The 12,561-nt window shown below is 41.7% G+C and overlaps 2 protein-coding genes across 2 annotated transcripts in view; one reads left to right on the top strand and one right to left on the bottom strand.

Moving 5' to 3' along the window:
- LOC109476076 (proteasome-associated protein ECM29 homolog) overlaps positions 1-7,374 on the top strand; it is a 69,872-nt gene extending 62,498 nt beyond the window's left edge. Inside the window, exons 45-52 of the mRNA XM_019776934.1 lie at positions 503-546; positions 794-848; positions 1,231-1,377; positions 1,904-2,039; positions 2,794-2,899; positions 3,440-3,540; positions 4,751-4,822; positions 5,779-7,374. Coding sequence (XP_019632493.1) covers positions 503-546; positions 794-848; positions 1,231-1,377; positions 1,904-2,039; positions 2,794-2,899; positions 3,440-3,540; positions 4,751-4,822; positions 5,779-5,918 — 801 coding nt within the window. The 3' untranslated portion in view covers positions 5,919-7,374. The remainder of the gene's footprint in view (positions 1-502; positions 547-793; positions 849-1,230; positions 1,378-1,903; positions 2,040-2,793; positions 2,900-3,439; positions 3,541-4,750; positions 4,823-5,778) is intronic.
- Positions 6,432-10,144, bottom strand: LOC109476075. The gene is made up of 2 exons (XM_019776933.1): positions 8,743-10,144; positions 6,432-8,455 (listed from the first exon to the last, which is right to left on the bottom strand). Exons 1-2 carry the CDS (start codon positions 9,639-9,641, stop codon positions 7,525-7,527), a joined length of 1,830 nt encoding a protein of 609 aa, XP_019632492.1. The 5' UTR covers positions 9,642-10,144; the 3' UTR covers positions 6,432-7,524.
- Positions 10,145-12,561: the final 2,417 nt, after the last annotated feature.

Below are 12,561 nucleotides of genomic sequence, written 5' to 3'. Positions count from 1 at the left end.
TTTCAACCATACTGTAAATCATACAAAACAGTTGCAAAATGAGCAAAAATATACCATAAGTTACAAAAAAAATAATAAAAACTATACCAATGTCGTAGAATGCCAAAATCAAACGAAAAAAGACGAAATTGTAAAGAAATGAACTTGAAGACTAGATTATTCGCCAAACCATATTCTGTGCCATTTGCTCAACCCTCATGACCACGTAGATTTCATAATGAAAAGAACTTTTTTTTTTGCAAAACTTTTTTTTTTATTCGCACGCTCGCATCAGTTTTGGGGCTCCCGGAGGATGTCATCCATATAATCAAATCAACATGGCCTTAGTAGAAATACAAACTGTTCATATAATAATATGTGACGTTCACATGTGTACGTGTATTGATTCTGATGTCTTATGAGCTCAGGCCATCTAACATTTTGTCTAAGGCTTAAATAAACAGAAAGTTTGAATCTGTACATCCTGTTGTTTATTGAAAAGAACTGTCTTCTTTATTTACAGGAGGAGCTACTCAAAGCAATAACGTCTGTCTGCATACAGTGCAAGTAAGTACAACCACAATTGGTAACGTTCAAACTTTCCCCTTCAAAATTTACTTCTTTTGAGGATATGAAATTTCGTTAGCTAATAAAAATGGTAAATGTTCAATGTCCAACTGTTTAGTTTTCAGAACTTCACATGATTAAATACCATGTACATGTACATGTAAGTACATGTAGTTAAAACACACTGCCAAAGGGCTCTTTTTAGTTTTAATGACATTGGAACTTTTTTTCAATTTTTTTGATACAGAACTTCTCTAGCAAACCCACAGGAAGGGACAACAAGCCAGCCCTCAGTTGAAGAGGTACGTCAAATATTTGGTGATAAACTTTGAATCTCTTGCATCTACTTGTATTGCAAATTTAACTGATGAGGTGTAGTTGACATTCTTTGCTTTAGTGAGTTTGGTGAAAAATCAATATAATACCCAGTACATGCACAACACAAGACACTGGTATATATTGGATAAATAATTCTTGGAATGTTCAGTTCCCGTTTTTTTTTTTAGAAAACTGTTTTGAAGACTCTGGTTTAAAAAAGGTTGTTGTGTTGAGAAAACTGTTTTGAAAACTGTGTTTTGTGGAGGAAACTGTATGGAAAACTTTGTTACGTTGAAAAAAATGTTTTGAAAACTGTGTTTTGTTGAGAAAATTATAGAACATTTTGTGTCTTGTTTCCACTGCCAGGTTGTAGAGGCGGTGTTGAAGGAAAGCAGGAAGGAGAAGTTGGAGTACAAGAAAGAGGCCATCAGATGTCTGTGTGCAACACTGGAGACCTACAACCTGGATAGATTCAAACAGCTTAGTGACATCTTGTTCCCACTTCTCAGAAAGGTTAGTAGAGTGGTATACGTAGGTGGTCAAATTACTGGGTGCATGTACACCTTAGTGCACCCAAATACTTTCGTAGATTTACGTATGTAAAGATGTTAAAAACCTAAATGTACAGCATATTCTTAACATCTAAGTGTCAGAAAAATAATATCATTGTTCTAATTTCTTAATAAACGAAACATAATTAGTTTTTGCTTACATTCATATCTTATGCAGTGCACCCAAAAAATTTTGGTGCACCCAATTTTCTAGGTTGTGGGTGCACCTGTGCACCTATTCCCAAAGATGAATTTCAAGCCCTATCAGTACAATGTATAGATGGCAATGTGGTCATTTGGTTACGTTTGTTGACTTACATGTATAGAATCTAAGGTTCTGACACTGTGTTTATTAACTACCCGCTGGCATTATGGTCTGAAAAAGGCTCTGGGACTACTTTTACCTTTATGTTTGAGACATTTAAAATAAGGCACAGACATAAGCACAAAGACACAAGTAGACACTAAATATAACATCCTTCCAACAGAGCACAGATGGAAATGGGAACAAAGAAACTGATGAGGATGAGATTGAGAAACAGTCTCCTGGATTGATGGAGGACTTCCTCATCACTTCATACGAAGGACTGGGCAAGGCTTGGCCACAAGAAAAACAAACACAAGGTAAGTTTTGTATCAATAAATCCTTTATTCTACTCAATATTCCATTTGCAAAGAGCATTGTAAATAGCTCTTCCCCCATGAAATTGCAAAATATCCCAACATACTCAGTTAACACATGTTTTATAGAGATTTACATCACACACAGTGTATTGCCTACATGTAGGTGTATTGCTAAGTTGTTTTAAGTTTGTTGTTGAAACAATTGCACAGTAAAAGTCCGTGGTTGAAACAATTGTGGGGAGAAGAAGAAGAAGAAGGTCTCCCGTGCTCTTGCCCGAGCGTAGGGTGGTGCCCATCTCCATTTCGTAGCCCTTGGGCGACACACAGTTGTGCAATGCACTACAGCAGGGGGCTGGTCCGCTGGTAGTGCTGTGTGTTTGACCTTCCCACACTCTTTCTCATATGTGCTGAGTGTTAAGCAGAGAAAGAAGTGTGTACCATTGTTAAAGTCTTTGGTATGACCCGGCCGGGGTTTGAACTCACGACCTCCCGGTTACAAAGCGAGCACTCTACCAATTGAGCTATTATTTTGCACCGGTATTGTGGGGAGGCCACTGCAAAAATGAACAGTGAAAAGAAAACATCTGCCAACAGGTCAAGATTTACAGTACATGTACATCACATACTCAGTTCACAGTTCAAAAGCGTGTCTGAAAAAGGCTGTTCACAGGTAGTATTGCCTATTGTGGGTAGCATTCTAAGGATCTCTAACACACAGTTAACGTTTTGGTACATGTTCTTTGCTCCCTTGCAGCAGAGTACCAGGAACAGTTTGGATCTCTGCTGTGTACAGCCCTGACCAGCAGTACATGGAAGGTCCAGTGTGCAGTACTCAAGGCAACAGCGTGTTACATAGATAGGTGGGTCCAGCTTCCACTCCAAGCTCTACACTATGCTATACATGTACAGGGGATTCCACTTATTTGTATTTCTTATAATTGTATATTTCAGGTATAGAATTCTAAAACACCAAACCATTTACCATTAATTCACTCAATTGTAAAAACAATGCATAATTGTATAGCGCATTATCGTATATTCCGGCGTATCATATAGAATTTGGCCTTTTGATACATTTGACTTGTATAATGTGCAAAAAGATATCTATATGTGGAATTCACTTACCCACAATCATAAGGACACAAGACTTATTAATTATGATATATTTGGTCAGTAACATTTCAATAGTTTTGCCTTACAAATTTTAAACCAGTTCAAAAGCAAAACAGGTCGTTATTGAAGTGAACTTGGGAAATATCTTAGTACTCCTTGTATTGTTTTTGATTCAATATTTTGTGTCTCGTGGAATTTTACTTGTTTTAGGAGTATTCTGTGAGTTTTCTTCAATTTTAGATTCTAGAATTATTCTCAGACTGATATTGTCTGTTTTTTGTCCTTAGATTGTGGATGTTACAAGATGGTGTCACGTTAACCAATGAGGACACAACAACACTCAGCAAGTTTGTGGAACAACTCATACCCCCTCTGTGCCAATGTCTAGGTGAGAATATGCAATGCTTCACACAAGTTCAACAAAAACCTTAACACAAATAACAGTATGAAAAACTTAAACTTTTCTCCAACTCGAAATTTGACTCACCAGAAATTTTTGACCGAATCACTCAGTCTTCCTCAGCTATCTGACCCAAATGCTGTGGACACGTGATTTTTCCCACGTGTGACGTCATCAAAGGGTCAAAGGCCATATACATCAGGGCACTTCAACCATCGCTCAACCGGGACGGGGGGCGATATCGACTTCAGACAACCTTTGACCCTTTGCTGACGTCACACGTGGGAAAAATCACATGTCCACAGCATTTGGGTCAGATAGCTGAGGAAGACTGAGTGATTCGGTCCAAAATTTCTGGTGAGTCAAATTTCGAGTTGGAGAAAAGTTTAAGTTTTTCATAATGTAATTTACCAACTCAGATGAACTTTCATGCTGACAAATAACAGTACATGTAACAGTACATGTAACAGAAATAAGTATCTATGAATTAAATCACAATGATTATAAGGCCACACCAATTTAATTTCTTGGTTAACGGATTTGTCTAGAAAAATAATGGAGCGGGCAGGCAAAAAAAATAAATAAATAAAAACAGGCCTAGGCATCCTGTTATGGCCCAAAATGGTACGATAGGAGCCATGAAGTCAACACACCAGGCTGGTTCAAAATTTAAACAATGAATTTTGAACTTTTAATGATATCATTGCATTGAAAGATGGAATAACTGTAACAACTAGGATGAAAAGGACTGTTTTCAACTGTTCAGGGCAAAATATGAGCATTTTGCAGTTGATTCAGAATTTTTATTTATATTTGCAAATCAGAAAAAATCGAAGCGGGCGAATCCGTTAACCAAGAAATTAGGTGTGGTCTAAAAATGAATTATGCCCTAGTACTATAGCCTTACTTCATTGATTTCTTACTTGATCAGAATGTAAAATACTAATGTTAAAACATGACTGTAGATTTGTTTACCAAGTTTTATATTGTGCCAAAATAACCTTTAAAACCTCACATTGTGCGATCCCAGTTTGATGCTGTATCTTTAGTGTGATGAAAGATAACTTACAGCACATACATGTAGCAATGACAGTATCAATACTATCTTTGATGTTGCCTTTCATATTTTGTGTATGAAACATACTACAAAATGTTCCCAGTGTATTCATGGGATGATTATAATATGTGTTCTCCACAGAAAACACAAAGTACACCACCATCAGATTAGAGGCCAGTAGTGTTGCCTCCAAGCTGCTAAAAACATTGTCTGGTAAGTATATGGTAACACTTCTTCAGTATTCTCTCTCTACTGAATGCAAGTTTTTTATCTGTACATAAAATTGCTTAGTTGCAGCATGTTAAATCATATTCAGATGGTTGCCATGTTCTTGCATAGGGACTTCAAGTCAAAATCTGCAATACCTAAACACTTGGCAGAACGTACTGCACCTGCAAAAAACCCGTAATGTATTGTGCATAGCACTTTGGCAAAACTTCTCATATAAGGTCGTATTTGCAGATATAAGGTTAACATCCCGTCTGTAGTTTCCAAATGTTATGTCGGAAAAAATTTAGTCTGCAACAGGCAAAATTCTGATGTAACGTTGACCAGTAATCCAAGGAAAATCGTGAAAAACGGGGGTTTTGCGCAGGCGCAGTACGTTCTGCCGACATGCAGCAATACCTGTTTGTGACCACTCAGAACTGAGCTCTGATAGACTTTGTATTGGTTATGGAATAAAGCAGCAGGGTTAATCTTAGACTGAGCTTGTGTAAAGCCCTGGTCACATCCCGCCGTACGTGCTTCTGCGTGCTGTCTACGTGCAAAAACGTGGGCAAACGTGGGGCATCCGTGCGTGGTGAGTACCGCCTCCGTATGGAATCCTACGGATTTGGGAGCACGCAGACATGCCATAGAACATTAAGTGCAAGTAAAACTTTTTCTACGTGCGGTCTGCGGATTCACCACCCGTGCGTGCGAGTACGGGCGACGCGCGTGCCCCGTACGTAGCGTATGTAAGACGCGCGTGTGAGTACGGCCTCCTTACGGTAAAGTTGCAATCGCACAGAGACCGTACGTTCACGGCGGGCGTGTGACGTGCATCAACGCCACTCCTTCCCCACGTTTTCACCTAGCAGATGTAGCCTCAAAAAAAAACGTACGGACAAAAAGCACGTAAGGCGGGTTATGACCGAGGCTTAACTGGTTGTTATATTTCCCTACAGGTCCAGACAAGGATTCCATACTGCCTCCTGATTCTCACAGCTGCTTGCAGAAGTCTGCAGAAAAACTGGGCAAGGACTCGGTCCCAGAACTGCAGGACAGGGCTGCAGAAATCAAGAGACTACTGCAGCCCTCCTCATAAACTTTCAGTCTCGTTTTAGTCTTTTTCTTAAGTCTTCTCATTTGTCCCCAGCTTGAATCTATGGTGATATTATAACTAGAGTAAGGGAAGGTTGGTGTCTTAACAAGTATTGTGCACAGAGCTATGCTAAACACCTTGGACTTGCTCACCCTTCAAATAGGATCATACCGTATGTAAGAATAATACACAAAACCTAAACCAATTTCAATTCAAGAGTTGACAAATGTAGTACCAGTGACACAGTAGTAGACATTTTTAAGTGCATGTAGAGGATGAACACGTCTGTATGTATGTTGGCTACTCAATCAAAACTTAAAATGCAGGAAAACGCATTTATGGTCTGGAAGTCTTATTGTCCGTATAACAGACTTACAATAAGTTGGCTCAGTAGGTGAGATGCTTTCACAGTAACTTATCATAAGTTTCTCTTCTAAATTTCACAATGACCGCACTAAAGTTGTTAAACACGCTTGCTTTCTGTAAGAAACCTAATGCATCTTGAAAACATTTTGTCAAAATCTTTGCAAGTGCAATACTGTCTATGCAGGCCAAGTAGTACACTGTGGCTATGTTGTATTTCAACTGCCAGTAGCCATTACATGTTGTATTATCCTCGATTTTGTCCCACAGTGTATGTATGCACAATGACTGGCAGAGAGGAATTTCTTTTTAAATTATCACAAATGTGTGATAGTCAAAATAATCCAAATTAGTGGGGAGAATGAAATTGTCAAGACTTTGGTGCAAAATAGACATTTTCACCCAAATTCGTTCTCAAACTATTTTGTTTAAGAGTAGCAGTGGACTTGGTGCATCCCTAAGCGAGACCTTAAGTACTAAGGAACAAATGGATTTTGCTTTTTATATGTTGTCTTCCATTGACAAAGCCTAGATAGAGCTTGGCAAAAGATACTGTAGTAGAATTCTGACATGGAGGTGCTACAGTAATACACTACTGAACAGCCTACACCTCTTTATGTTACAATGTATGAAACAACTAAGAAGACTATGACAAAACTTGTAGTATACCTGCTCCCTTCAGCATTCCTAGAAATCAAGGTCTCTGTGAATGCTTTAAAGTTTAAATTTTGTGTGATAGTTTGATTTGAATTCTTCAAACGTGTAATAACCCTTCTTATAAAAGGGAAAAATAGTATTTGATTTGGGGTAGACCCTTCTAGATAAATGGCTTTGCTGTTCTGCCATGATTGTAGATAGATTTTAAGCTGCCTTCTTTAAGTAAGGCGTGCTATTGTTGCCACAGAGGACTTGTTGTGTGCACCTGTTGTGAAACAGGGCTGAGGATTTGAGTTAAATTTGCATGATGTTTGACTATGTACACCTAGCAACCTGTAGATAAAGTGTCACTGTACGGAGAAGATATTATATAATAGATAACAACTATTGCTGCAACTGTGCACTGAGGACATATTACCAATAAAGAAATTGAATTTTACAGATTGAACCTTGTTTTAAGCTTACTGCCAGTTTTAAGTATTGAAGGCTATATACAGTCACTTTGGTGTGAAAAAAATGGTTACCTTCCTTTTGCAATCTCAAATGCGCTCAGGATTTTTCACTTCCCCATTTATAAAGCTTTTCAGTGTTAGTGTCCAAAGGAAAAGCCGCCCTGTCGCTGTGGAAAGATCTCATTGAAAACCTCAGGGGCCAGGTTTTGTCGAGCGTGTTCCCTGATGCTAGAGAGACGCACACCCTCCTCAATCAGACTGGCCTGATTTTCTATTGGGAAAAAGCCTCTGGTGTGCATGAGCACCAGGTTACCATTCCTGTCGAACCCTGCAGACCCAGACGACCCATGGAACATAACACCTGTATGGTACGTGGCCCTGTGAACGTCCGGCCGCGGGACGTTAGGGTTGCCAAAAAGGACGTGGATTATGTATTTCTCATCCAGTCCGGAGATAGGACAGAAATCGATCTTCTTTCTCCCCCCACCTGGATGACCTACGACAACTACCATGCCATCCTTCTCTAGATTATCTGAGATGAACTGCCCCAAGGGAATGATGTCACTGGTGCTATTGTTGTCCTCTTGAGGGACAAGTTCGACTATGGCATAGTCTAAGTCTCCATCACGCGACAAGGGCTGTTTAGGAGCAATCTGGCAAACAACTTCGAAATGTTCAGACAACACAAATATGGCACGGTAGTTCCTGGGGTCGGCCGACCTTTCGTCTGGTTGTTTTGATGCCTTCTCCATCATCTCATAGATGTGATTGTTGGTTAGGATTGTGTTCTTTCCTATTGAGAAGCCAGAACCGTAGCCGCCTGGCCATTCTATCTTACACACTGACCGTTTTCTCTGATAGATGAGATCGTCCGCGGCAGAGTCCAGACTGTAGTTGACTTTGCTGGAGAAGTGCTCTGCTCTGATGAGGGACCGGATACGTGTGATTCTCCCCTGTTCGTCGTCTTCGGAATACGGGACGAGGTTGAACTGTGGGCCCAGCAACTGGGTCGCCAGTTGCTGAAGTCGTGTCAGCTCAGAAGGCAGGCGTTCTGACTGTGAGGATGACCTGTAAAGGAGTTAACGTTCATGGAGGATGAAATGGACGTCATTAGCAGCTGAAATGAACCAGAAAGTAAATAATGAAATCTTTTCACGTTATTTTGTCATCGTCCCGTGTGTGTGTGTGTGTGTGTGTGTGTGTTTGTGTGTGTGTGTGTGTGCGTGTGCGTGTGCGTGTGCGTGTGCGTGTGTGTGTGTGTGTGTGTGTTAACGGAGAAAGACCGTGCAGTAATTCTTTCTATAATTCTGTTATTTTCAATGCATAAGAAGTCAAATAATAAAGAAGAAAATCACCTGTTAGTACGCTTGGCTGATGCTGCCTTGTCCTTGGTCGGATTCTGTTTTGATTGTTTTCGCTTTCCCGGGCGTGTTTCGTCCTGTTCTTTGTCTTGGAGTAGTGACACGATCTCGTAGTCGAGCTCACAACTATTCTCATGCACACTCGTCCAGTACACGTCTAGTGGGGTCTGTCCAAGTCCTGCTGTTTTAGCATCGATGTCGGCCCCCGCATCGACGAAGGCTTTGATAACTGACCGATCACCCCACTGGGCAGCCGAATGTAGAGGGGTGACGCCATCTTCCCCACAGACGGATAAATTTGCCCCGGCTTTGACCAGCATTTCACAGGCAAAAATTTTTCTGTTATCGATAGAATCTTGAAGAAGAGTCCTGCCGTTGCCAGTGGGCGCGTCAACGTTCACACCTTTCAGAAGTAACAACTCGGTGATTTTCACATGGTTCACACTGTCTGGCGCGTGCCAGAGCGTCTCCATAAGAGGAAATGCTTCCGTGTCATCGCGGGCGTTTGTATCGGCTCCACACGACAGCAGTATACGGACCAATTCCACATCATCCCAGTTAATGGCAACGATAAGGGGCGTTGTGCGGTTATCATGGTAGCTCCTTGCTACCAGGTTAGCGTCTGCACCTACACTAGCTAGATACTCCAAAATTTCTGCCAACTTCTGTGAGTGCGATCCTCTATACTGAAAACACGTGTACATAAAAGGGGTGGTTCCCATACAGTCCCCATCGTGCTCGTGTCGAAACTCGACATTAACATTGTCCTTATTCAAGGCTGACACTTTCTTCAAGCTGTCGATGTCCTCTTGGTCTATGGCACGCCGCACGTCCCTACAGAGTTCTAGTAAGCGCTCTTCTTGGTCCGAATTGTGATCTACGTTCTCCGACATGCTGCGATAGTATGTTTTGAGGTGTCTATGTAATCATAGATTTTACATACACGAAGTATATAGTGATAAAAAATAACACAGCTTCAGTAGTCTGTTCAGTAATGCAATTGCAAGTCTTTTGTTGCAGGAGTGAGTCAATGTCAGGCTGAATACTCTTCACGGAAGTTGTTTTCGTATCGATACAGTACCCGGGGATCAACGTGAATTGAATGGAGAGTACACGGCCACGGCTCCTGAGTTATTGTATCATACAAGGCGTCAGTACTTTAAAGGTGATGTCCCAGAAATTCACATACCCTGACCAGCTTACTTGTGGCTGTATTTGAGCTTGCCGAACGTTGCATCGAACTTTTCCGTGGATCACAAACGCAGTTGCAGAGTGCCAACGATGGTATCTTTCATTAACAGAGCTTCGTGCTTGCACATTCAGACGCTTCTCAAGTACAATGTACCTGTCCGGGTGCCCGTGCTTTTATATGCGATGCTGTCTCAGTGACTCATGCCCATGACACTTGGAAAGTCCCAGGGTTTCAAAAATAGACGATGCGCAGAGGATCATGGGGCTTAGAAACTTGACACCTTGCTTTTGTTCTCACACCTGGCTAAAGCTAGCCTCCTTCGCAGACTTGTAGGGCGCGGCGTTATATTTTTCGGTGAGCGATGCGAGTTTTGCCGCGGAGGGACGATTTTGCCGCCGATAGATTTTTGCCGGGGAGAGACGGTTTCGCTGGCGTCCCTCCCCCGGCAAAACTCGGACTAAATGACGTCCCGTCAACGTACTGTAACGTCGTATGTCTATGCGAAATATGCCGTCATCTTTACAGTCAGCAGCAGCTTTGTAGCGTGGCTATGACTGTAAACACAGGCCTGTTTGAACTGGTCTGACTGGATCAGTCTGGTTTTAGTTGGTTCTTATGTACAAAGCAAACAGGTAAGCCGGAACTTTCTGCGGAACTTATGCACGGGCCGGTTTGAACTGGACAGACTGGATCAGTCCGGTCTCGGTTGTTTAACTTGTTATGACGTCCAAAACAAACAGGTAAGCCGGAACTTTCTGCGGACGGTAAACGGTTCACACAATAAATGTCATGACTTACAACTTTAAGTTTGGGGCTATATTATATCATACACGTACATGTAGGCCAGCTATAACTACCTCCCCAATCATTTGGAAATCCGAAGGTCTTCAAAAATTTACGATGCACACATGACCTTGAGGCTTAGAAACCTTTGTCTTTGTTCTCACACCTAGCGCCATGCATGCACACACCATCTGTATCAGTATAGCCAGTATAACCACCCTTCGGCGTAACACACCAGCTTCTATTTAATGGCAGGTACGCGGCGAGGCTGAAGCTGGCTACGTTACACCGAACGACTTGTTACACCTAACCCTTGATCATCTAACTGTAAACATTGTTTAAAACTATCTAATGATACACAATGCCTTAACAGGTAAGGCTAGGTGTGAACTATTGACTTCCCGTCAACTGAAACATCGTAAATCTAATAATATGTGAAATGTCATCACTTTTACAGTCAGCTTTGTACGACCAAGTTAGCGTATGTATGATACGTTTATTAGTAGGACGGCTTGTACTGGTCTGACTGGGTCAGTCTGGTGGTGTTGGGTGACTGTGTGTACAAGTTGAAAACAATGACCGGGTCATAAAGGTTCACGTGGTTTCTGTTTCTGCGGCTTTTCATTGCCTTACTTGTATTCACCGCTGGCAAGGCAATGCTCACATGCCGTTTTTGCTGTGCTGGTATCAGTGTCTCTTGGGTGACTGGCAGAGTCGACGCGTTCTGCCGATTTTCAAAGATCGATCTTGTTCTCCTTCTCGTATAACACCAAAACTGCATTTCAAAACATAAATAATGTCGCGAAGAATAACAGACGCTGAGTCGTGACCGTTACGCCTCCATGAAGACTTATATCGAGGGACTGGTAGACACCAGCCTGTTCACCAGTAACGTCGCCCAGCTAGTGGCGATCACCAGGTCAGAGGGCGGTGTCGACACAGGCCACGAGATTGCAAGGTAAGAAATGTAGTAGGACATAGAACAGTTCACTAGGTTTTTATTCTAGGGATCAGACCCTATAACTACAAGAGATGAGTATGCTTGTTGCAAAAGGCAGCGTATACCAAGCGCATTGCAAAGTTGTTTCAAGTAAGTAATGTGTTCTGATTAAAACGTCGTAGAGTAACCCCAGTGTGACATTTCAGATTTGCATACAAACTTCAGACAATTGAAGGATTCATGTAGGTGATTCACATACGGCATTATACTATCATGAAAGTTCATCTTTGTTGGTAGTTACATAATGGTTAAAACGTTTGGTCCAACACAAAAAATTCTCTCACCTAGAGCTTTCGACCAGTCGGACATTTTGTTTCACTTGACACTGCAAGGATTTTAGATACTGAACAAGACTATTTCTTGAGAGGGGTGAAGGAAGCCATATACATCAGGGCCCATCACCCTACATTGAACCGCGACGGGGGCCGACATCGTCTGCCAGATACCTTTGACCCACGTGACAAGCTTCACTGGGTCAGTCTACTGAGGAAGACCAGAGTGACTGGTCGAAAGCTCTAGGTGAGAGAATTTTATGTGTTGGACCAAAAGTTTTAACTTTATACATAAGGCATTATATTCTTCTGTTCTGTAGGGTGGTCTTGCTTTCCATCTGCATTGTCATCGAGGCGATTGTGATGACTATGCTCGTCTACCAGTATTCCCGAAACATCAACGATCTTGGAGAAGGTGCTGAAGGAGCGGAGGCTGACGAAAAAAAGGCGGAAAGAGAAGAATGTCTCAAAAACATTAATACTGCTTGTACCGTGATGTGCGCTCTGCTGGTGCTACTCAACATCGTCATTGTTGCCTTATCCGAAAACCAAGCTTGACTGTGCGT

The sequence above is a fragment of the Branchiostoma belcheri genome, unplaced genomic scaffold (assembly GCF_001625305.1).
Source record: "Branchiostoma belcheri isolate BF01 breed outbred unplaced genomic scaffold, Haploidv18h27 scaffold36, whole genome shotgun sequence".
NCBI lineage: Eukaryota > Metazoa > Chordata > Leptocardii > Amphioxiformes > Branchiostomatidae > Branchiostoma > Branchiostoma belcheri.
Note: the sequence above shows the minus strand (reverse complement) of the source record. Positions and strands in the feature narration are given on the sequence as shown.